General features: G+C 41.9%; 2 protein-coding genes across 2 annotated transcripts; both read left to right on the forward strand.

The window, feature by feature from the left end:
• The first annotated feature begins 1283 nt into the window (after window positions 1-1283).
• Window positions 1284-11831, forward strand: LOC124022359 (zinc finger protein with KRAB and SCAN domains 8-like). Its single transcript, XM_046337285.1, has 3 exons — window positions 1284-1842; window positions 10337-11210; window positions 11254-11831. The coding sequence occupies exons 1-3, from the start codon at window positions 1497-1499 to the stop codon at window positions 11255-11257; spliced, it is 1224 nt and encodes a 407-aa protein (XP_046193241.1). The 5' UTR covers window positions 1284-1496; the 3' UTR covers window positions 11258-11831.
• A 3539-nt stretch (window positions 11832-15370) lies between these two features.
• Window positions 15371-24634, forward strand: LOC124022357 (zinc finger protein 239-like). The gene is made up of 2 exons (XM_046337282.1): window positions 15371-15889; window positions 23175-24634. The coding sequence occupies exons 1-2, from the start codon at window positions 15586-15588 to the stop codon at window positions 23924-23926; spliced, it is 1056 nt and encodes a 351-aa protein (XP_046193238.1). The 5' UTR covers window positions 15371-15585; the 3' UTR covers window positions 23927-24634.
• Window positions 24635-26343: the final 1709 nt, after the last annotated feature.

Here is a 26343-nt window from a genome sequence, read left to right on the forward strand (position 1 = left end):
CCGTTGCCATGAGAACAGGGCAACCAGTGGAGAACAAACAACTGTAAATATTACCTATATTTATATGTGTATTTATCTACCTACTGTTCCTACTACAACTATTTGCACATTGCTAAAACACTGTTAATATAACATTTGACATGTCTTTTATTTATTTTTTAAAACATTTTTGAGTAGAGAGAGACAGAGAGAGAGAGAGAGAGAGAGACAGAGAGAGAGAGAGAGAGAGAGAGAGAGAGAGAGAGAGAGGAGAGAGAGAGAGAGAGAGAGAGAGAGAGAGAGAGGAGAGAGAGAGAGAGAGAGAGACAGGAGAGAGAGAGAGAGAGAGAGGGGAGAGAGAGGAGAGAGAGAGAGAGAGAGAGATAGAGAGAGAGAGAGAGAGAGAGAGAGAGGGGGAGACAGAGAGAGAGAGACAGAGAGAGAGAGAGAGAGAGAGAGAGAGAGAGAGAGAGAGAGAGAGAGAGAGAGAGAGAGAGAGAGAGAGAGAGAGAGAGAGAGAGAGAGAGAGACAGACAGAGAGAGAGATAGAGAGAGAGAGAGAGGGGAGAGAGAGGGGAGAGAGGGGGAGAGAGAGAGAGAGAGAGAGAGAGAGAGAGAGAGAGAGAGAGAGAGAGAGAGAGAGAGAGAGAGAGAGAGAGAGAGAGAGAGGAGAGAGAGAGAGAGAGAGAGAGAGAGAGAGAGAGAGAGAGAGAGAGAGAGAGAGAGAGAGAGAGAGAGACAGAGAGAGAGAGAGAGAGAGAGACAGAGAGAGAGAGAGAGAGAGAGAGAGAGAGAGAGGAGAGGGGAGAGAGAGAGAGAGAGAGGGGAGAGACAGAGAGAGAGAGAGAGAGAGAGAGAGGGAGAGGAGAGAGAGAGACAGAGAGAGAGAGAGAGAGAGAGAGAGAGACAGAGAGAGAGAGAGAGAGAGAGAGAGAGAGAGAGAGAGAGAGAGAGAGAGAGAGAGAGAGAGAGAGAGAGAGAGAGAGAGAGAGAGAGGGAGGGGGAGAGAGAGAGAGAGAGAGAGAGAGAGAGAGAGAGAGAGAGAGAGAGAGAGAGAGGCCTGAATGTTTCAGACCATCACTTTGTATTTGCATTAATCAATGCATGGTTCCCTTTATGTACGTTTCATATAATGTTATAATATTATAATTGAAATATATATATATATATATTTTTTTAAACAAATCGTTAAAAGTGATTCACTTTTTGTATCTAAATAAAATAAAATGTTTCCCCTCAAAATGCGTTAAACCAGCAGATGGCTGCTGGCTGTGACGTCTTATTTAGTGGACGGAACTCTTCTTTTAAACAACAGCTCGTCAGCCATCTCGGAAATCAAAAATAGCTGAAACATTAAAGCTCTCTTTAACGCTTTCTGGTATATTAGCCACGGTGTTTCGACACATTTATGTCATCTAGTTAGTTATCACAATTAATGTAATATTTACGTTGTTGTTTTTGGTCAGCTAGCTGGCTGGTTGAGTTAGCATTAGCCTAGCTAGCTAACATCTCCGACCATGAGGTCACTGAGCTGCTCTCCTCTTAAAGAAGTGAAAGAGGAGGAGGAGGAGGAGGCTGTTACAGTGAAACAAGAAGAGGAAGACGTTTCAGTGAAAGAAGAGGAAGACGCGTTCAGAGTGAAAGAGGAGGATGAGGATGTTACAGTAAAAGAAGAGGATGAAGAGATGGACATTTCAGTGAAAGAAGAGGAAGAAGCGTTCCGAGTGAAAAAGGAGGAGGATGTTAAGGTGAAAGAGGAGGAAGAGAAAGAGGAGGATACCGTTTTTGCAATGAAGGAGGAAGGAGAGATAACTGTCATACTGGAGGAGGAAGAGGATGAGATTGGAGATCTGATTAACACCAGTAAGTATTGTCCTAACAGTAGCGCACACTATGAATGCCTCATGAGATTTAGTTCAACTGTCATAACCCATCAGAAACCCCAAATAAAAGCTTGTTTTTACTCTGTAAACTAATTAAATGTAAACCAACACTGTATAGCCTCAACATGGTTAAAACTATAATGTTGATATCATGGATGGTTTGCATCCATAGGTCTGTCTATGAATTTGAGAGCGGTTACTTAAGTGATAATGATCAAGAAGCTGGTGTTTGTTGTATATTGGCACGGGTGTTGTTCGTCTGGGCCTGCAAACCGTGCCAATACACCGGCTTCAATGGGAATTATCAGTTTTATACAACGGGTTACCAACATATTCAAATAATGATTGACATATTTTCATTAAAAACGTAATTTTGATTAATTTATTCATACTGTTTCATCCTTCCACAATTATATAGTCCAGACACAAATCTAGGGTCGCTATAGACGCGACCCAGTCGTTCGTTCTTTTTTATCTATATCTATAGACGCGACCCAGTCGTTCGTTCTTTTTGTTCTATATCTATAGACGCGAACCAGTCGTTCGTTATTTTTGTTCTATATCTATAGACGCGACCCATTCGTTCGTTCTTTTTGTTCTGTATCTATAGACGCGAACCAGTCGTTCGTTCTTTTTGTTCTGTATCTATAGACGCGACCCATTCGTTCGTTCTTTTTGTTCTATATCTATAGACGCGAACCAGTCGTTCGTTCTTTTTGTTCTATATCTATAGACGCGACCCATTCGTTCGTTCTTTTTGTTCTATATCTATAGACGCGAACCAGTCGTTCGTTTTTTTTGTTCTGTATCTATAGACGCGACCCAGTCGTTCGTTCTTTTTGTTCTGTATCTATAGACGCGACCCAGTCGTTCGTTCTTTTTGTTCTATATCTATAGACGCGACCCAGTCGTTCGTTCTTTTTGTTCTGTATCTATAGACGCGACCCAGTCGTTCGTTCTTTTTGTTCTGTATCTATAGACGCGACCCAGTCGTTCGTTCTTTTTGTTCTGTATCTATAGACGCGACCCATTCGTTCGTTCTTTTTGTTCTATATCTATAGACGCGAACCAGTCGTTCGTTCTTTTTGTTCTGTATCTATAGACGCGACCCAGTCGTTCGTTCTAAATGTTCCATTGCCATACTGACTGGTAAAGTTCTTATCCCTCGCTTGCTATCTAGCCAACTACGGCTAATTTACAGTCACGTCAAACAGTACAGCCAGGCAGAATAACAGCAAAGTAGCTGCATTTGTTTAAGCTGTTTTCTAGTGACATTTATTTGGATGAATCCATAACAATGAGATGAGGCACGATTTCACCTGGAATAGAAAATAAAAATGCAATTTTTCAATTTACATTAAAAGGGGGTATTACAGGAAAAGTAAATAGAAAAAGGTCAAATGAAACGAAGTGCATTTTGTTTGCAGTCGTTCCGGCTTCAGTTAGCCATAGTTGACCATGCTATATATGATGCCAGCTGATTCATGATTTCGACTGGATGAGAAACGCTACCTGCCTCTCTCTCTCTCTCGTCCAGACCCCTACACAAACAATGTTGCAAATGTCAGAGAGACAGACAGAAAGGTTTATACAAATCTCCATTGTTGAAAACTAAATGTTAGTCTAAAAGACATGTGAGATAATGTCTAGATGCTTTTTATAGTGGAGATCAAGTTTATAAATTGCCTGGCTGGGCTGATGAGACAGTGGAGTACATTTTCATTTTAATGTCATAGATGTAGCCGGTGGTAACTTGTGGAATAGACACCAGCTGGAATGCGGTTTTAACCAATCAGCATTCAGGATTAGACCCACCTGTTGTATAAATTTCTCCACGCCCATTCTTCAGTTTATTAGCGAGACGCTTTATCGTTTCAGCTGCAGATTCCTATCCAAGATTTAATCAGCAACAAAATGGCCACTCTGCTGCAAGGAATGTCCAGAATATTTTGGTGTCTCATTCCCTATGCTGGTGAAGACACTTATGTCTAGTAATGAGTGTTCCATGTTGGATCTAATATCTCTAGTAATGAGACAGTTATCCTCCATGTTGGATCTAATATCTCTAGTAATGAGACAGTTATCCTCCATGTTGGATCTAATATCTCTAGTAATGAGACAGTTATCCTCCATGTTGGATCTAATACCTCTAGTAATGAGATAGTTATCCTCCATGTTGGATCTAATATCTCTAGTAATGAGACAGTTATCCTCCATGTTGGATCTAATATCTCTAGTAATGAGACAGTTACCCTCCATGTTGGATCTAATATCTCTAGTAATGAGACAGTTATCCTCCATGTTGGATCTAATATCTCTAGTAATGAGACAGTTATCCTCCATGTTGGATCTAATATCTCTAGTAATGAGACAGTTATCCTTCATGTTGGATCTAATATCTCTAGTAGTAAGACAAATATCCTCCATGTTGGATCTAATATCTTTAGCAATAAGACACTTATCCTCCATGTTGGATCTAATATCTCTAGTAATGAGACAGTTATCCTCCATGTTGGATCTAATATCTCTAGTAATGAGACAGTTATCCTCCATGTTGGATCTAATATCCCTGGTAGTAAGACACTTATCCACCATGTTGGATCTAATATCCCTGGTAGTAAGACACTTATCCTCCATGTTGGATCTAATATCCCTAGTAGTAAACACTTATCCTTCATGTTGGATCTAATATCTCTAGCAATAAGACAGTTATCGTCCATGTTGGATCTAATATCTCTAGCAATAAGACAGTTATGCTCCATGTTGGATCTAATATCTTTAGCAATAAGACACTTATCCTCCATGTTGGATCTAGTATCTCTAGCAATAAGACACTTATCCTCCATGTTGGATCTAATATCTTTAGCAATAAGACACTTATCCTCCATGTTGGATCTAATATCTCTAGTAATGAGACAGTTATCCTCCATGTTGGATCTAATATCTCTAGTAATGAGACAGTTATCCTCCATGTTGGATCTAATATCTCTAGTAGTAAAACACTTATCCTCCATGTTGGATCTAATATCTCTAGTAATGAGACAGTTATCCTCCATGTTGGATCTAATATCTCTAGTAATGAGACAGTTATCCTTCATGTTGGATCTAATATCTCTAGTAGTAAGACAAATATCCTCCATGTTGGATCTAATATCTTTAGCAATAAGACACTTATCCTCCATGTTGGATCTAATATCTCTAGTAATGAGACAGTTATCCTCCATGTTGGATCTAATATCTCTATTAATGAGACACTTATCCTCCATGTTGGATCTAATATCCCTGGTAGTAAGACACTTATCCACCATGTTGGATCTAATATCCCTGGTAGTAAGACACTTATCCTCCATGTTGGATCTAATGTCCCTAGTAGTAAACACTTATCCTTCATGTTGGATCTAATATCTCTAGCAATAAGACAGTTATCCTCCATGTTGGATCTAATATCTTTAGCAATAAGACAGTTATCGTCCATGTTGGATCTAATATCTCTAGCAATAAGACAGTTATGCTCCATGTTGGATCTAATATCTTTAGCAATAAGACACTTATCCTCCATGTTGGATCTAGTATCTCTAGCAATAAGACAGTTATCCTCCATGTTGGATCTAATATATTTAGCAATAAGACACTTATCCTCCATGTTGGATCTAATATCTTTAGCAATAAGACACTTATCCTCCATGTTGGATCTAATATCTCTAGTAATGAGACAGTTATCCTCCATGTTGGATCTAATATCTCTAGTAATGAGACAGTTATCCTCCATGTTGGATCTAATATCTCTAGTAATGAGACACTTATCCTCCATGTTGGATCTAATATCGCTAGTAGTAAGACACTTATCCTCCATGTTGGATCTAATATCTCTAGTAGTAAAACACTTATCCTCCATGTTGGATCTAATATCTCTAGTAATGAGACACTTATCCTCCATGTTTGATCTAATATCCCTAGTAATGAGACACTTATCCTCCATGTTGGATCTAATATCTCTAGTAATGAGACACTTATCCTCCATGTTGGATCTAATATCCCTAGTAGTAAGACACCTATCCTCCATGTTGGATCTAATATCTTTAGCAATGAGACAGTTATCCTCCATGTTGGATCTAATATCTTTAGCAATAAGACAGTTATCCTCCATGTTGGATCTAATATCTTTAGCAATAAGACAGTTATGCTCCATGTTGGATCTAATATCTCTAGTAGTAAGACACTTATCCTCCATGTTGGATCTAATATCTCTAGTAGTAAGACACTTATCCTCCATGTTGGATCTAATATCCCTAGTAGTAAGACAGTTATCCTCCATGTTGGATCTAATATCTTTAATAATAATAATAATAATAATATATGCCATTTAGCAGACGCTTTTATCCAAAGCGACTTACAGTCATGTGTGCATACATTCTACGTATGGGTGGTCCCGGGAATCGAACCCACTACCCTGGCGTTACAAGCGCCATGCTCTACCAACTGAGCTACAGAAGGAAGCAATAAGACAGTTATCCTCCATGTTGGATCTAATATCTTTAGCACTAAGACACTTATCCTCCATGTTGGATCTAATATCTTTAGCAATGAGACAGTTATCCTCCATGTTGGATCTAATATCTTTAGCAATGAGACAGTTATCCTCCATGTTGGATCTAATATCTCTAGTAGTAAGACACCTATCCTCCATGTTGGATCTAATATCTCTAGTAATGAGACAGTTATCCTCCATGTTGGATCTAATATCTTTAGCAATGAGACAGTTATCCTCCATGTTGGATCTAATATCTTTAGCAATAAGACAGTTATCCTCCATGTTGGATCTAATATCTTTAGCAATAAGACAGTTATGCTCCATGTTGGATCTAATATCTCTAGTAGTAAGACACTTATCCTCCATGTTGGATCTAATATCTCTAGTAGTAAGACACTTATCCTCCATGTTGGATCTAATATCCCTAGTAGTAAGACAGTTATCCTCCATGTTGGATCTAATATCTTTAATAATAATAATAATAATAATATATGCCATTTAGCAGACGCTTTTATCCAAAGCGACTTACAGTCATGTGTGCATACATTCTACGTATGGGTGGTCCCGGGAATCGAACCCACTACCCTGGCGTTACAAGCGCCATGCTCTACCAACTGAGCTACAGAAGGAAGCAATAAGACAGTTATCCTCCATGTTGGATCTAATATCTTTAGCACTAAGACACTTATCCTCCATGTTGGATCTAATATCTTTAGCAATGAGACAGTTATCCTCCATGTTGGATCTAATATCTTTAGCAATGAGACAGTTATCCTCCATGTTGGATCTAATATCTCTAGTAGTAAGACACCTATCCTCCATGTTGGATCTAATATCTCTAGTAGTAAAACACTTATCCTCCATGTTGGATCTAATATCTCTAGTAATGAGACAGTTATCCTCCATGTTGGATCTAATATCTCTAGTAATGAGACAGTTATCCTCCATGTTGGATCTAATATCCCTAGTAGTAAGACAGTTATCCTCCATGTTGGATCTAATATCTTTAATAATAATAATAATAATAATATATGCCATTTAGCAGACGCTTTTATCCAAAGCGACTTACAGTCATGTGTGCATACATTCTACGTATGGGTGGTCCCGGGAATCGAACCCACTACCCTGGCGTTACAAGCGCCATGCTCTACCAACTGAGCTACAGAAGGAAGCAATAAGACAGTTATCCTCCATGTTGGATCTAATATCTTTAGCACTAAGACACTTATCCTCCATGTTGGATCTAATATCTTTAGCAATGAGACAGTTATCCTCCATGTTGGATCTAATATCTTTAGCAATGAGACAGTTATCCTCCATGTTGGATCTAATATCTCTAGTAGTAAGACACCTATCCTCCATGTTGGATCTAATATCTCTAGTAGTAAAACACTTATCCTCCATGTTGGATCTAATATCTCTAGTAATGAGACACTTATCCTCCATGTTTGATCTAATATCCCTAGTTATGAGACAGTTATCCTCCATGTTGGATCTAATATCTTTAGCAATGAGACAGTTATCCTCCATGTTGGATCTAATATCTCTAGTAGTAAGACACCTATCCTCCATGTTGGATCTAATATCTCTAGTAGTAAAACACTTATCCTCCATGTTGGATCTAATATCTCTAGTAATGAGACACTTATCCTCCATGTTTGATCTAATATCCCTAGTTATGAGACACTTATCCTCCATGTTGGATCTAATATCTCTAGTAATGAGACACTTATCCTCCATGTTGGATCTAATATCCCTAGTAGTAAGACACCTATCCTCCATGTTGGATCTAATATCTTTAGCAATGAGACAGTTATCCTCCATGTTGGATCTAATATCTTTAGCAATGAGACAGTTATCCTCCATGTTGGATCTAATATCTTTAGCAATAAGACACTTATCCTCCATGTTGGATCTAATATCTTTAGCAATAAGACAGTTATGCTCCATGTTGGATCTAATATCTCTAGTAGTAAGACACTTATCCTCCATGTTGGATCTAATATCTCTAGTAGTAAGACACTTATCCTCCATGTTGGATCTAATATCCCTAGTAGTAAGACAGTTATCCTCCATGTTGGATCTAATATCTTTAGCAATAAGATAGTTATCCTCCATGTTGGATCTAATATCTTTAGCACTAAGACACTTATCCTCCATGTTGGATCTAATATCTTTAGCAATAAGACAGTTATGCTCCATGTTGGATCTAATATATTTAGCAATAAGACACTTATCCTCCATGTTGGATCTAATATCTCTAGTAGTAAGACACTTATCCTCCATGTTGGATCTAATATCCCTAGTAGTAAGACAGTTATCCTCCATGTTGGATCTAATATCTCTAGTAGTAAGACAGTTATCCTCCATGTTGGATCTAATATCTCTAGTAATAAGACACTTATCCTCCATGTTGGATCTAATATCCCTAGTAGTAAGACACTTATCCTCCATGTTGGATCTAATATCTTTAGCAATTAGACAGTTATCCTCCATGTTGGATCTAATATATTTAGCAATAAGACACTTATCCTCCATGTTGGATCTAATATCTCTAGTAGTAAGACACCTATCCTCCATGTTGGATCTAATATCTCTAGTAATGAGACAGTTATCATCCATGTTGGATCTAATATCTCTAGTAATGAGACAGTTATCCTCCATGTTGGATCTAATATCTTTAGCAATAAGACAGTTATGCTCCATGTTGGATCTAATATCTTTAGCAATAAGACACTTATCCTCCATGTTGGATCTAATATCTTTAGCAATAAGACACTTATCTTCCATGTTGGATCTAATATCTTTAGCAATAAGACACTTATCCTCCATGTTGGATCTAATATCTTTAGCAATAAGACACTTATCCTCCATGTTGGATCTAATATCTTTAGCAATAAGACAGTTATCCTCCATGTTGGATCTAATATCTTTAGCAATAAGACACTTATCCTCCATGTTGGATCTAATATCTTTAGCAATAAGACAGTTATCCTCCATGTTGGATCTAATATCTTTAGCAATGAGACAGTTATCCTCCATGTTGGATCTAATATCTCTAGTAGTAAGACACTTATCCTCCATGTTGGATCTAATATCCCTAGTAGTAAGACAGTTATCCTCCATGTTGGATCTAATATCTCTAGTAATAAGACACTTATCATCCATGTTGGATCTAATATCCCTAGTAGTAAGACACTTATCCTCCATGTTGGATCTAATATCTTTAGCAATTAGACAGTTATCCTCCATGTTGGATCTAATATATTTAGCAATAAGACACTTATCCTCCATGTTGGATCTAATATCTCTAGTAGTAAGACACCTATCCTCCATGTTGGATCTAATATCTCTAGTAATGAGACAGTTATCATCCATGTTGGATCTAATATCTCTAGTAATGAGACAGTTATCCTCCATGTTGGATCTAATATCTTTAGCAGTAAGACAGTTATGCTCCATGTTGGATCTAATATCTTTAGCAATAAGACACTTATCCTCCATGTTGGATCTAATATCTTTAGCAATAAGACACTTATCCTCCATGTTGGATCTAATATCTTTAGCAATAAGACACTTATCCTCCATGTTGGATCTAATATCTTTAGCAATAAGACACTTATCCTCCATGTTGGATCTAATATCTTTAGCAATAAGACACTTATCCTCCATGTTGGATCTAATATCTTTAGCAATAAGACACTTATCCTCCATGTTGGATCTAATATCTTTAGCAATAAGACAGTTATCCTCCATGTTGGATCTAATATCTTTAGCAATGAGACAGTTATCCTCCATGTTGGATCTAATATCTTTAGCACTAAGACACTTATCCTCCATGTTGGATCTAATATCTTTCTTCAGAGATGCCTTATTAAAACAAGAGACTGAGGTCGCAGTAGAAGGTCACGGGGTTAACCGTCTGACTCTGTCGTTCACACAGGAGAGACACGTGACAATCGTGGATCCTCTGGGGAGCCTCAACGACATCATGACGCTGACGAGGCAGAGGAGAGTCTCTCCGCATCAGAACACCTCAAGAAACACCAGCGGAGACCCAAAACGAAAACTCACTGCTGCTCTGACTGTGGGAAAGGTTACAAATATTCATCAGCTCTTAAAAAACACCAGAGGTTCCACACCGGAGAGAAAGTATACCACTGCTCAGACTGTGGGAGGAGGTTTACTTCCTCAGTCGGAATGCAATTACATCAGAGAACCCACACCGGAGAGAAACCGTACCACTGCTCAGATTGCGGGATGGGTTTTACTACCTCATGTAGACTGATATCACATCAGAGAATCCACACTGGAGAGAAACCATACATATGCTCTGACTGTGGGATGAGTTTTACAACCTCAGGTGGAATGATATCACACCAGAGAGTACACACGGAGAAGACTTTTGCTGCCCGGACAGCCCTGGCTACTCACAAACGAATCCACACTAGGGAGAAACCGTTTCACTGCTCCGACTGTGGAATGAGCTATATTACCTTCAGCGGCCTGAAAACACACCAGGCTAAACATACCGGGGAGAAACCGTATAGCTGTGATGTATGTGGGGATAGTTTTTCTCTCTCCACAACCCTATCTATTCATAAACGAATACACACAGGTGAGAAACCTTACCACTGCCTTGACTGTGGAATTAGCTTTTCTGCCTCAAGTGGCCTGAGAAGACACCAGAGAAAACATACAGGAGAGAAGCCTTATAGCTGTGATCAGTGTGGGAAGGGTTTTCTTCGATCAGACTCCCTGGCAAAACACAAGGCAAGAGCCACAGAGTGTGGAATGATCTCCAATACTCGACCTGGGTAGTAGAACAGAGTGTGGAATGATCTCCAATACTCGACCTGGGTAGTAGAACAGAGTGTGGAATGATCTATTTGTGATAACTTTTGATGTGTGTGTGTGTGTGTGTGTGTGTGTGTGTGTGTGTGTGTGTGTGTGTGTGTGTGTGTGTGTGTGTGTGTGTGTGTGTGTGTGTGTGTGTGTGTGTGTGTGTGTGTGTTCAACTTGTATTTAAAAATCCTACCACTTTTGATTGATCTAATATCTATTGATCACAATTTAAATGTTGTAAATGGTGGAACATTTATAGAAAATGTTATAGATGGAGCATCAGCACAATAAATGTGATGTTTTGGTGTAGTTGGAGACCCTAGAAGCTTTCACATTCCAGATGTTGCTGCATACTAACAGAAAAATGAGTTTCTAATATCATGTAGCCTCCGACTCCAAGTTTCACTGGCGTTGCTCTCCAAAAGCCTGAGGAAGTTCATGTTGGAAAAGTAGGTATGAAAGCATCACGATGCTGGCTGATTGGCTGAGAGTATACTCCATTTTTCCAAATCAACCATCTTTTACACCCCCTCTTCAGAAACAGAGTAAGCTAAGAAAACTCATTTCAGTCTTCTAGAAACCCTGGGACCCTAATCCCTTTCCCTGGAACACTAACCCTGGGACCCTGACCCTGGAACCCTAACCCTGGAATCCTGACCCTGGGACCCTAACCCTGGAACACTAACCCTGGGACCCTGACCCTGGGACCCTGGAATCCCTTTCCCTGGAAACACTGGGAACCCTGGGGGACCCTGGGACCCTGGGACCCTAACCCCTTTCCCTGGGTAAACTCGGAACATTGTTATACGTGTAAGTAAATAAAGGAGTGGAATAGAGACTGTTTTTATGTCAAGAGGTTAATGGGTCTCTATAGAAAGACAGATGCTAGCCTAGCTGGGTACGTTAGCTTGCTAGACTAGCTGGGTAATGGCTGTGGAATGTGTTGGGTGGACTGGAGGAGATCACAGGATTACTATAGGGGAAGCGGATGGACATCTGTGGATTAGGCGAAAGAGGGGTTGAGGTCAGGTCAGATCCCCTGAAGGGAGTAATTACGGTTCATTACCCTATTACCCTGTCAAACAATTAGATGTAAGGATTGGAGAGGAGTGTCCCAAGTGGTGTGTATATACTGGTGATGGTGGAAACATGTTGTTGTCTGAATTACAGCTGTAACGACCCTTTGGGAGAAAATTAAACTTGCTTAAGCTTCTCTAGTGTCTGTGAGTTATTTACTCTGAAAAACAGATGGTTTGAATATTCCAGTCCATCAATGATGATTCCCAATCAAAATTTACTGAGCTTCAGAAATTATCACAAAAAAAACAATGAATATATGAGTTGTGCAAGGTTGGTAGAGTCTTATTCAAAACCCAACCAACCAAATAAAAGAGACCCAGAAAACCTAAGCTTATGCCAGTGTGGCTATCAAGAATGATGCAGTGACCAAAAGATTATCAGAGGGATTTTCAGGCTGAACTGATGGTGAGTCCATTTCGAAGACAGCTGAGAAGTGATGCTATACCATAGATTATTTTTTCCCTTCACAACAAAACATTCTTAACATTAGTTAGCTTGCTAGCCTAGCTGGGTAAGTTAGCTTGCTAGCCTGGCTGGGTAAGTTAGTTTGCTAGCCTGGCTGGGTAAGTTAGCTTGCTAGCCTGGCCGGGTAAGTTTGCTTGCTAGCCTGGCCGGGTAAGTTAGCTTGCTAGCCTGGCTGGGTAAGTTAGCTTGCTAGCCTGGCTGGGTAAGTTAGTTTGCTAGCCTGGCTGGGTAAGTTAGTTTGCTAGCCTGGCTGGGTAAGTTAGCTTGCTAGCCTGGCTGGGTAAGTTAGCTTGCTAGCCTGGCTGGGTGAGTTAGCTTGCTAGCCTGGGCCTGGCTGGGTGAGTTAGCTTGCTAGCCTGGCTGGGTGAGTTAGCTTGCTAGCCTGGCTGGGTAAGTTAGCTTGCTAGCCTGGCTGGGTAAGTTAGTTTGCTAGCCTGGCTGGGTAAGTTAGCTTGCTAGCCTGGCTGGGTGAGTTAGCTTGCTAGCCTGGCTGGGTGAGTTAGCTTGCTAGCCTGGCTGGGTGAGTTAGCTTGCTAGCCTGGCTGGGTAAGTTAGCTTGCTAGCCTGGCTGGGTGAGTTAGCTTGCTAGCCTGGCTGGGTGAGTTAGCTTGCTAGCCTGGCTGGGTAAGTTAGCTTGCTAGCCTGGCTGGGTGAGTTAGCTTGCTAGCCTGGGCCTGGCTGGGTGAGTTAGCTTGCTAGCCTGGCTGGGTGAGTTAGCTTGCTAGCCTGGCTGGGTAAGTTAGCTTGCTAGCCTGGCTGGGTAAGTTAGCTTGCTAGCCTGGCTGGGTAAGTTAGCTTGCTAGCCTGGCTGGGTAAGTTAGTTTGCTAGCCTGGCTGGGTAAGTTAGCTTGCTAGCCTGGCTGGGTGAGTTAGCTTGCTAGCCTGGCTGGGTGAGTTAGCTTGCTAGCCTGGCTGGGTGAGTTAGCTTGCTAGCCTGGCTGGGTAAGTTAGCTTGCTAGACTGGCTGGGTAAGTTAGCTTGCTAGCCTGGCTGGGTAAGTTAGCTTGCTAGCCTGGCTGGGTAAGTTAGCTTGCTAGCCTGGCTGGGTAAGTTAGCTTGCTAGCCTGGCTGGGTAAGTTAGTTTGCTAGCCTGGCTGGGTAAGTTAGCTTGCTAGCCTGGCTGGGTGAGTTAGCTTGCTAGCCTGGCTGGGTGAGTTAGCTTGCTAGCCTGGCTGGGTGAGTTAGCTTGCTAGCCTGGCTGGGTGAGTTAGCTTGCTAGCCTGGCTGGGTAAGTTAGCTTGCTAGACTGGCTGGGTAAGTTAGCTTGCTAGCCTGGCTGGGTAAGTTAGCTTGCTAGCCTGGCTGGGTAAGTTAGCTTGCTAGCCTGGCTGGGTAAGTTAGCTTGCTAGCCTGGCTGGGTAAGTTAGCTTGCTAGCCTGGCTGGGTAAGTTAGCTTGCTAGCCTGGCTGGGTAAGTTAGCTTGCTAGCCTGGCTGGGTGAGTTAGCTTGCTAGCCTGGGCCTGGCTGGGTGAGTTAGCTTGCTAGCCTGGCTGGGTGAGTTAGCTTGCTAGCCTGGCTGGGTGAGTTAGCTTGCTAGCCTGGCTGGGTGAGTTAGCTTGCTAGCCTGGCTGGGTAAGTTAGCTTGCTAGCCTGGCTGGGTAAGTTAGCTTGCTAGCCTGGCTGGGTAAGTTAGCTTGCTAGCCTGGCTGGGTAAGTTAGCTTGCTAGCCTGGCTGGGTAAGTTAGCTTGCTAGCCTGGCTGGGTAAGTTAGCTTGCTAGCCTGGGCCTGGCTGGGTAAGTTAGCTTGCTAGCCTGGGCCTGGCTGGGTGAGTTAGCTTGCTAGCCTGGGCCTGGCTGGGTGAGTTAGCTTGCTAGCCTGGCTGGGTGAGTTAGCTTGCTAGCCTGGCTGGGTGAGTTAGCTTGCTAGCCTGGCTGGGTAAGTTAGCTTGCTAGCCTGGCTGGGTAAGTTAGCTTGCTAGCCTGGCTGGTTCTGTATTAAACTCTGATTGCCATTAGCTAAATCATATAGATATTTACACATTGTTAATCAATTTCACTTACGCCACGGTACTGGTAGTCACTGCTAGACTGGTAGCTACCTTCAGCAGATACTTTTAGACTTTTACTCAAGTAGTATTTTACTGGGTGACTTTTACTTGAGTCATTTTACAGCAGCAAGATTTGTGGCCCGTTGCCATGAGAACAGGGCAACCAGTGGAACACGAACAACATTGTAAATACCACCTATATTTATTTGTTTATTTATTTAGATAACTGTTTCGTACTACAACTATTTGCACATTGCTAAAACACTGGTAATTTTAACACTCAATGTATTTGACATGTTTACATTTGTTGTTTGGGTTGTTTTGTTTCCATGGCAATAAAGCCAATTTGAAATTAATTCCCTTTTTTTATGTAGGTTTCATATAATGTTATAATATTATGATTGAAATCAAATAAAACAATCGTTTAAAAGTTATTTACTTACTTTTTAAAATTTAATTTAAATTTTAAATCTACATTTTACTGAACTGCGTTACCCACTCCAGTCAGCAGATGGCGGTCTGAGAATTTAAGGCGATGCTGTTGGTGTGACGTATAATGTAGTGGACGGAACGCTTCTTTCAGCAGCAGCAACAGTTAGTCAGCCATCTCGGTAGCTTGATAGAGGAAATAGCCGAACCAATATAGCTCTTTAGACGCTTTAGTGTATATTAGCCACTGTGTTTTAAAACCCACTTCTGTCGTCTAGATAGTTATCCGATTTAATTTCATATTTACGTTGTTATTGGTCAGCTAGCTGGCTTGTTAAGTTAGCATTAGCCTAGCTAGCTAACTGTTAGCCCTCATCCCCCGACCATGAGTTCACCAAGCTACTCTCCTCTTGATGAAGAGGAGGAGGAGGTCTGCTGGACGGAGAAAGAGGGTCTGTGGCTGAATGTTGTTGTGAAAGAGGAGAAGGAAGAAGAGGATGTCACAGTAACAAAAGTAGAGGAAGAGGAGGTTGTTACAGTAAAACAAGAAATAGAGGGTGAGGATGTTACAGTGAAAGAAGAGGACGCGTTCAGAGTGAAAGAGGAGGAAGGTATTACAGTAAAAGAAGAGGAGGGAGAGATAACTGTCATATTGGAAGAGGAAGAGGTTGGAGACCTGATTAACACCAGTAAGTAACGTCTTAATTACAGAAGCACACACTATGAATGCCTCATGCTCCTGGGACCTACTACAATACCCCGTTTGGAGGCACTTAAATCTTCACCCACCCTCTGAATAGGCACACATACACAATCCATGTCTCGGTTGTCTCACGTCGAGTGCCAGCGAGGATTTCCTGTGGTGGACATCTTGTTACAGCTGTTTAATAAGTCATTAATAATAATGTCCCATTTTGTCATGTCGTTATAATAAGATATAAAGTAGGGACGATATTATTCACTAAAAATGCCAACATCGGTATCGGCACAACGTCTAGTTTATTAAAGCCGATGTGCAAAACCGATGTCAAATTACGGAACGCCGTTTGGGTCTTTGTGTGTCAAAAAGATACGTGTCAAATAACACTATTTGATAATAACATAATAACACTATTTGATAATAACACAATAACACTATTTGATAATAACACTATTTGATAATAGCACTATTTGATAATAACACTATTTGATAATAACACTATTTGATAATAACATAATAACACTATTTGATAATAACACTATTTGATAATAACACTATTTGATAATAACACTATTTGATAATAACACTATTTGACAATAACACTATTTGATAATAACACTATTTGATAATAACACTATTTGATAATAACACTATTTGATAATAACACTATTTGATAATAACATAATAACACTATTTGATTATAACACTATTTGATAATAACATAATAACACTATTTGATTATAACACTATTTGATAATAACATAATAACACTATTTGATAATAACACTATTTGATAATAGCACTATTTGATAACACTATTTGATAATAACACTATTTGATAATAACATAATAACACTATTTGATTATAACACTATTTGATAATAACATAATAACACTATTTGATAATAACACTATTTGATAATAGCACTATTTGATAATAACACTATTTGATAATAACACTATTTGATAATAACATAATAACACTATTTGATTATAACACTATTTGATAATAACATAATAACACTATTTGATAATAACACTATTTGATAATAGCACTATTTGATAATAACACTATTTGATAATAACACTATTCGATAATAACACTATTCGATAATAACATAATAACACTATTTGACAATAACACTATTTGATAATAACATAATAACACTATTTGACAATAACACTATTTGATAATAACACTATTTGACAATAACACTATTTGATAATAACATAATAACACTATTTGATAATAACATAATAACACTATTTGACAATAACACTATTTGACAATAACACTATTTGATAATAACATAATAACACTATTTGACAATAACACTATTTGATAATAACATAATAACACTATTTGACAATAACACTATTTGACAATAACACTATTTGATAATAACACTATTTGATAATAACATAATAACACTATTTGATAATAACACTATTTGATAATAACACTATTTGATAATAACACTATTTGATAATAACACTATTTGATAATAACATAATAACACTATTTGATAATAACACTATTTGATAATAACACTATTTGATAATAACACTATTTGACGTGTTAAATAAGCTTCTATTCCCTCACCCTTTATCTCATGTTTAAAAATCGGTGTCCGAAAATACAGATTACCGATTGTTATGAAAACTGGAAATCGGCCCTAATTAATTGGCCATTCTGATTCTGATTAATCGGTCGATCTCTACTCCATTATCCCTGTACATTGTTAATATGGTACTGACCCTGTATATAGTCACCTTACCCCTATACATATCTACCTCCATCACTCCAGTATCCCTGTACATTGTTAAATGGTACTGGAACAGACCCTGTATATAGTCACCTTACCCCTATACATATCTACCTCCATCACTCCAGTATCCCTGTCCCCTTCCCCCTATACATATCTACCTCCATCACTCCAGTATCCCTGTCTCCTTCCCCCTATACATATCTACCTCCATCACTTCAGTATCCCTATCACCTTACCCCTATACATATCTACCTCCATCACTCCAGTACCCCTGTCCCCTTCCCCCTATACATATCTACCTCCATCACTTCAGTATCCCTGTACATTGTTAATATGGTACTGACCCTGTATATAGTCACCTTACCCCTATACATATCTACCTCCATCACTACAGTATCCTTGTCTCCTTCCCCCTATACATATCTACCTCCATCACTCCAGTATCCCTGCCCCCTTACCCCTATATATATCTACCTCCATCACTCCAGTATCCCTGTCCCCTTGCCCCTATACATATCTACCTCCATCACTCCAGTATCCCTGCCCCCTTACCCCTATATATATCTACCTCCATCACTCCAGTATCCCTGTCCCCTTGCCCCTATACATATCTACCTCCATCACTCCAGTATCCCTGTCTCCTTCCCCCTATACATATCTACCTCCATCACTCCAGTATCCCTGTCTCCTTCCCACTATACATATCTACCTCCATCACTCCAGTATCCCTGTCTCCTTACCCCTATACATATCTACCTCCATCACTCCAGTATCCCTGTCCCCTTCCCCCTATACATATCTACCTCCATCAATCCAGTATCCCTGTCTCCTTCCCCCTATACATATCTACCTCCATCACTCCAGTATCCCTGTCTCCTTACCCCTATACATATCTACCTCCATCACTCCAGTATCCCTGTCCCCTTCCCCCTATACATATCTACCTCCATCAATCCAGTATCCCTGTCTCCTTCCCCCTATACATATCTACCTCCATCACTCCAGTATCCCTGTCTCCTATACATATCTACCTCCATCACTCCAGTATCCCTGTCCCCTTCCCCCTATACATATCTACCTCCATCACTCCAGTATCCCTGCACATTGTTAATATGGTACGGACCCTGTATATAGTCACCTTACCCCTATACATATCTACCTCCATCACTCCAGTATCCCTGTCCCCTTCCCCCTATACATATCTACCTCCATCACTCCAGTATCCCTGTCTCCTTCCCCTATACATATCTACCTCCATCACTCCAGTATCCCTGTCTCCTTCCCCCTATACATATCTACCTCCATCACTCCAGTATCCCTGTCTCCTTCCCCCTATACATATCTACCTCCATCACTCCAGTATCCCTGTCTCCTTCCCCCTATACATATCTACCTCCATCACTCCAGTATCCCTGTCCCCTTCCCCCTATACATATCTACCTCCATCACTCCAGTATCCCTGTCTCCTTCCCCCTATACATATCTACCTCCATCACTCCAGTATCCCTGTCTCCTTCCCCCTATACATATCTACCTCCATCACTCCAGTATCCCTGTCTCCTTCCCCTATACATATCTACCTCCATCACTACAGTATCCCTGTCTCCTTACCCCTATATATATCTACCTCCATCACTCCAGTATCCCTGTCTCCTTACTTACTGACCCTGTATATAGTCCCCTTACCCCAATACATATCTACCTCCATCACTCCAGTATCCCTGTCCCCTTCCCCCTATACATATCTACCTCCATCACTACAGTATCCCTGTCTCCTTCCCCCTATACATATCTACCTCCATCACTACAGTATCCCTGTCTCCTTACCCCTATATATATCTACCTCCATCACTCCAGTATCCCTGTCTCCTTACTTACTGACCCTGTATATAGTCCCCTTACCCCAATACATATCTACCTCCATCACTCCAGTATCCCTGTCCCCTTCCCCCTATACATATCTACCTCCATCACTCCAGTATCCCTGTCTCCTTCCCCCTATACATATCTACCTCCATCACTCCAGTATCCCTGTCTCCTTCCCCCTATACATATCTACCTCCATCACTCCAGTATCCCTGTCTCCTTACCCCTATACATATCGACCTCCATCACTCCAGTATCCCTGTCTCCTTACCCCTATACATATCTACCTCCATCACTCCAGTATCCCTGTCCCCTTCCTCCTATACATATCTACCTCCATCACTCCAGTATCCCTGTCCCCTTCCCCCTATACATATCTACCTCCATCACTACAGTATCCTTGTCTCCTTCCCCCTATACATATCTACCTCCATCACTCCAGTATCCCTGTCTCCTTCCCCCTATACAAATCTACCCCATCACTCCAGTATCCCTGTCTCCTTCCCCCTATACAAATCTACCCCCATCACTCCAGTATCCCTGTCTCCTTACCCCTATACATATCTACCTCCATCACTCCAGTATCCCTGTCTCCTTCCCCCTATACATATCTACCTCCATCAATCCAGTATCCCTGTCTCCTATACATATCTACCTCCATCACTCCAGTATCCCTGTCTCCTTCCCCCTATACATATCTACCTCCATCACTCCAGTATCCCTGTCTCCTGTACATATCTACCTCCATCACTCCAGTATCCCTGTCTCCTTATCATTATACATATCGATAATGTAGTAAATGTACTGTAAATGAGTAGAGTATATAATTAATAGATAATGCACTGTGAATTAGTAGATAATGCACTGCGAATTTGTCACGTCTAATCAAGGTGGGTGGAATCAGGCGCAGAGAGCAAATAGCGATAATAAGTTTATTCTCCGGTGAACAAAAATAAACACGGTCAACCCAAATACAAACAGGGTGAAATTATCCAAAACAGTATAACAGACAAACCGGAGAATAATAAACACAAAAACACTGACAGACGAAATGAATGACAAAATAAACAATCCCGCACAAAACAAGGGCGGGAGAACCTACATTATATACAGACACTAATTAACTAAACAACACACAGGTGAAAACAATCTGACAAAACCAAGATACACGAAAAGGGATCGTAGCGGCTAGTAGGACGGTGACGACGACCGCCTGAACGGGCAGGAGAGCCAACCTCGGCGGAAGTCGTGACAGAATTTGTAGATAATGTACCGGGAATTAGTAGATAACGCACTGTGAATTAGTAGATAATGCATTGTGAATGCGTAGATAATGCATGGCGAATTAGTAGATAATGCACGGCGAATTAGTAGATAATGCACTGTGAATTAGTAGATAATGCACTGTGAATTAGTAGATCATGCACTGTGAATTAGTAGATAATGAACTGTGAATTAGTAGATAATGCACGGCGAATTAGTAGATAATGCACTGTGAATTAGTAGATAATGCATTGTGAATTAGTAGATAATGCACCGTGAATTAATAGATAATGCACTGTGAATTAGTAGATAATGCACTGCGAATTAGTAGATAATGCACTGTGAATTAGTAGATAATGCACTGCGAATTAGACCATGCTCTGCAAATTTGCAGATAATGCACCACAAATTTGTAGATAATGTACCGCAAATTAGTAGATAATGTACCGGAAACTAGTAGATAATGCACGTCGAATTAGTAGATAATGCACTGCAAATTAGTAGACAATGCACTGCGAATTAGTAGATAATGCACTGCAAATTGGTAGATAATGCACGGTGAATTAGTAGATAATGCACTGCGAATTAGTAGATAATGCACTGCGAATTAGTAGGTAATGCATTGTGAAAAATGCAGATATAAACTCATCAATAAAACAAGCGTCCTCACTGTCAACTGCGTTTATTTTCATAAAACAATCAAAAGTAACAGTCAGTATCTGGTGTGGCCACCAGCTGCATTAAGTACTGCAGTACATCTCCTCCTCATGGACTGCACCAGATTTTCCAGTTCTTACTGTGAGATGTTACCCCACTCTTCCACCAAGACACCTGCAAGTTCCCGGACAATTCTGGGGGGGGAATGGCCCTAGCCCTCACCCTCCGATCCAACAGGTCCCAGGCGTGCTCAATGGGATTGAGATCCGGGCTCTTCGCTTGCCATGGCAGAACACTGACATTCCTGTCTTGCAGGAAATCACGCACAGTACGAGCAGTATGGCTGGCGACATTGTCATGCTGGAGGGTCATGTCAGGGTGAGCGTGAAGGAAGGGTACAACATGAGAGAGGAGGACGTCTTCCCTGTAACGCACAGTGTTGAGATTGCCTGCAATAACAACAAGCTCAGTCCGATGATGCTGTGAAGCCCCGCCCCAGACCATGACGGACCCTCCACCTCCAAATCGATCCCGCTCCAGAGTACAGGCCTCGGTGTAACGCTCATTCCTCCGATGATGCTGTGACACACCGCCCCAGTCCATGACGGACCCTCCACCTCCAAATCGATCCCGCTCCAGAGTACAGGCCTCGATGTAACGCTCATTCCTTCGACAATAAACGCGACTCGTCACTGGCAAAAAGTGGGTGGGTTTGTGCCCATAGGCGACGTCGTTGCCGGTGATGTCTGGTGAGGACCTGCCTTACAACAGGCCTACAAGACCTCAGTCCAGCCTCTCTCAGACTATTACGGACGGTCTGAGCACTGATGGAGGGATTGTGCGTTCCTGGTGTAACTCAGCAGTTGTTGTTGCCATCCTGTACCTGTCCCGCAGGTGTGATGTTCAGATGTACCGATCCTGTGCAGGTGTTGTTACACGTGGTCTGCCATTGCGAGGACGATCAGCTGCCCGTCCTGTCTCCCTGTAGCGCTGTCTTAGGCGTCTCAGTACGGACATTGCAATTTATTGCCCTGGCCACATCTGCAGTCCTCATGCCTAAGGCACGTTCATGCAGATGAGCAGGGACCCTGGGCATCTTTCTTTTGGTGTTTTTTTAGAGTCAGTAGAAAGGCCTCTTTAGTGTCCTAAGTTTTCATAACTGTGACCTTACTTGCCTGCTGTCTGGAAGCTGTTAGTGTCTTAATTAATGACCGTTCCACAGGTGCATGTTCATTAATTGTTTATGGTTCATTGAACAAGCATGGGAAACGGTGTTTAAACCCTTTACAATGAAGATCTGTGAAGTTATTTGGATTTTGACTTATTATCTTTGAAAGACGGTGTCCTGAAAAAGGGACGTTTCTTTTTTTTGCTGCGTTTACTACATCCGTAACTAGCGGTTTCCTCATTAGCAGGGAGGAGTTTCTACAACCGAATTGTACATCGTGCCGCAATTGTAGCTTAACACAGAAACGAGCCTACCTTGGTGACCAAAAGTCATCTGGCCCACTGCTTAGGATTTCAACAACTTGAATAACTTATTTCTCCATTTCTAGTTACCACTAACTACAATCATCAACTTTACTACTAAGTGGTATTTATTTTCAGACGTCAGTTGTTTTACAACTTCCTGCTCTGGGCATAAACTTTTACCTCAAATAAACAGTGGATTTCTGTTGTTGGCCTTTAATCATCTGTCTGACTTTGTTGTTCACACAGGAGAGAGACAAGTCTATCGTGGATCCTCTGGGGAGCCTCAACAACATCATGATGCTGATGAGGCAGAGAAGAGTCTCTCCAGAGCAGAAAACCTCAAGAAACCCCAGCAGAGACCCACAGGGAAGAAATATCACCACTGCCCGGACTGTGGGAAGAGTTACTCAAGATCAGATTCACTAAAAGTACACTTGAGAATTCACACAGGAGAGAAACCTCACTGCTGCTCTGACTGTGGGAAGAGATTCACCTCTTCAGCAGACCTTAGAAGACATGAGAGAATCCATACAGGAGAAAAACCGTATAGCTGTAATCAATGTGGGAAGAGTTTCACAACATCTAGCCAGCTGACTATACACCAGAGAACACACACAGGAGAGAAGCCTTACCACTGCTCTGACTGTGGAAAGCGTTTTCTTAAGTCAGGACATTTAAAATCACACCAGAGAACACACACAGTAGAGAGACCTTATAGCTGTGATCAATGTGGGAAGAGTTTTACACACTCAAGCTGCCTGATAGTACACCAGAGAACACACACAGGAGAGAAGCCTTATAGCTGTGATCAGTGTACGAAGAGTTTTGTTACTTCTAGCCGTCTGACTATACACCGGAGAACACACACAGGAGAGAAACCTTATGCCTGTGTTCAATGTGGGAAGGGTTTTGTTACATCTAGCAGTTTGATTATACACCAGCGGACACACAGGAGAGAAATCAATGTGGCAAGAGATACTCTGGTAAAAAATCTCTGATTAAACTATCAGAAAATACAGCCTCCCGTGTGGCGCAGTGGTCTAAGGCATCAGTGACAGTGTACTAGTCACGATATACACCCCCAAAGGGCCACGTCGTGACAGTGTACTAGTCACGATATACACCCCCAAAGGGCCACGTCGTGACAGTGTACTAGTCACGATATACACCCCAAAGGGCCACGTCGTGACAGTGTACTAGTCACGATATACACCCCAAAGGGCCACGTCGTGACAGTGTACTAGTCACGATATACACCCCCAAAGGACAACGTCGTGACAGTGTACTAGTCACGATATACACCCCAAAGGGCCACGTCGTGACAGTGTACTAGTCACGATATACACCCCCAAAGGGCAACGTCGGGACAGTGTACTAGTCACGATATACACCCCAAAGGGCCACGTCGTGACAGTGTACTAGTCACGATATACACCCCAAAGGGCCACATCGTGACAGTGTACTAGTCACGATATACACCCCAAAGGACCACGTCATGACAGTGTACTAGTCACGATATACACCCCAAAGGGCCACGTCGTGACAGTGTACTAGTCACGATATACACCCCAAAGGGCCACGTCGTGACAGTGTACTAGTCACGATATACACCCCAAAGGGCCACGTCGTGACAGTGTACTAGTCACGATATACACCCCAAAGGGCCACGTCGTGACAGTGTACTAGTCACGATATACACCCCCAAAGGACAACGTCGTGACAGTGTACTATTCACGATATACACCCCAAAGGGCCACGTCGTGACAGTGTACTAGTCACGATATACACCCCCAAAGGGCAACGTCGGGACAGTGTACTAGTCACGATATACACCCCAAAGGGCCACGTCGTGACAGTGTACTAGTCACGATATACACCCCAAAGGGCCACGTCGTGACAGTGTACTAGTCACGATATACACCCCAAAGGACCACGTCATGACAGTGTACTAGTCACGATATACACCCCAAAGGGCCACGTCGTGACAGTGTACTAGTCACGTTATACACCCCCAAAGGGCCACGTCGTGACAGTGTACTAGTCACGATATACACCCCAAAGGGCCACGTCATGACAGTGTACTAGTCATGATATACACACCAAAGGACCACGTCGTGACAGTGTACTAGTCATGATATACACCCCAAAGGGCCACGTCGTGACAGTGTACTAGTCACGATATACACCCCAAAGGGCCACGTCGTGACAGTGTACTAGTCACGATATACACCCCAAAGGGCCACGTCGTGACAGTGTACTAGTCACGATATACACCCCCAAAGGACCACGTCGTGACAGTGTACTAGTCACGATATACACCCCAAAGGGCCATGTCGTGACAGTGTACTAGTCACGATATACACCCCAAAGGGCCACGTCGTGACAGTGTACTAGTCACGATATACACCCCAAAGGGCCACGTCGTGACAGTGTACTAGTCACGATATACACACCAAAGGGCCACGTCGTGACAGTGTACTAGTCACGATATACACCCCAAAGGACCACGTCGTGACAGTGTACTAGTCACGATATACACCCCCAAAGGACAACGTCGTGACGTTGATAAGTGTTGTTGACATGAAGAACATTCACTTGCTGCCTCATCGATCTTCCCAAATGTATTAATCCACCTTGTCAGAGGAAAAAAACACAGTTGCTGATTGTAAAATCCCCCAAGAACACTGTGGCCTCCATCATTCTTGAATGGAACCACCAAGACTCTTCCTTGACCTCGCCGCCCGGCCCAACTGAGCAATTTTTGGAGAAGGGCCTTGGTCAGGGAGGTGACCAAGAACACGATGGTCACTCTGACAGAGCTCTAGTTCCTCTGTGGAGATGGGAGAACCTTCCAGAAGGACAACCATCTCTGAAGCACTCCCTATAAATCAGGATTTTATGGCAGAGTCGGTCAGTCAAAAGCCACACCTCAGTAAAAGGCACACACAGGGGGAGGTTGTGCTTCGGTGCTGGGTAAGGACAGCCGGCGACGTAACCCGATTTGAGAAACCAGATAAGATAGGGGGGTTTCTAGAAGTGCTGCCATCTCCCCGGCTTTGGAACAGACCATCCTGGGTTTTTTTGTCGCTTGTTCTTGGACATACCAATTAATTAGCTACGTTTTATACGTGTTTGTAACCAGAATTCGTTCCCCATTTATACGGAATTAATCGGACTCAAATCTACGGTGATCAACCTGAATATAGCCTAGTTGTTCTTCCTGTCCAGTTTTGTCGCCCAGTGCAACGTGGATAGTATCCACTTCAGGGTCAAAAACAACACATAACACAAGACATTTAATGGAAAATGACAGCGAATCCTTAGCTACTTTCCTAGTCTGAGTACTAGTCTCTTTAGATAACATATTGCCAAAGTCTCAACGTTCAAGATGTGCTGAATTTAAGACGAAGTTGCT

Source organism: Oncorhynchus gorbuscha, unplaced genomic scaffold (genome assembly GCF_021184085.1).
Source record: "Oncorhynchus gorbuscha isolate QuinsamMale2020 ecotype Even-year unplaced genomic scaffold, OgorEven_v1.0 Un_scaffold_1357, whole genome shotgun sequence".
Taxonomy (NCBI): Eukaryota; Metazoa; Chordata; class Actinopteri; order Salmoniformes; family Salmonidae; genus Oncorhynchus; species Oncorhynchus gorbuscha.

Bases quoted from the DNA above. Each gene is read 5' to 3' on its own strand.
- LOC124022357 (XM_046337282.1), top strand. From the start codon at position 15,586: ATGAGTTCACCAAGCTACTCTCCTCTTGATGAAGAGGAGGAGGAGGTC. The intron at 15,890-23,174 runs GTAAGTAACGTC...TTGTTCACACAG, and splicing joins TGGAGACCTGATTAACACCA to GAGAGAGACAAGTCTATCGT.
- LOC124022359 (XM_046337285.1), top strand. From the start codon at position 1,497: ATGAGGTCACTGAGCTGCTCTCCTCTTAAAGAAGTGAAAGAGGAGGAG. The intron at 1,843-10,336 runs GTAAGTATTGTC...TCGTTCACACAG, and splicing joins TGGAGATCTGATTAACACCA to GAGAGACACGTGACAATCGT.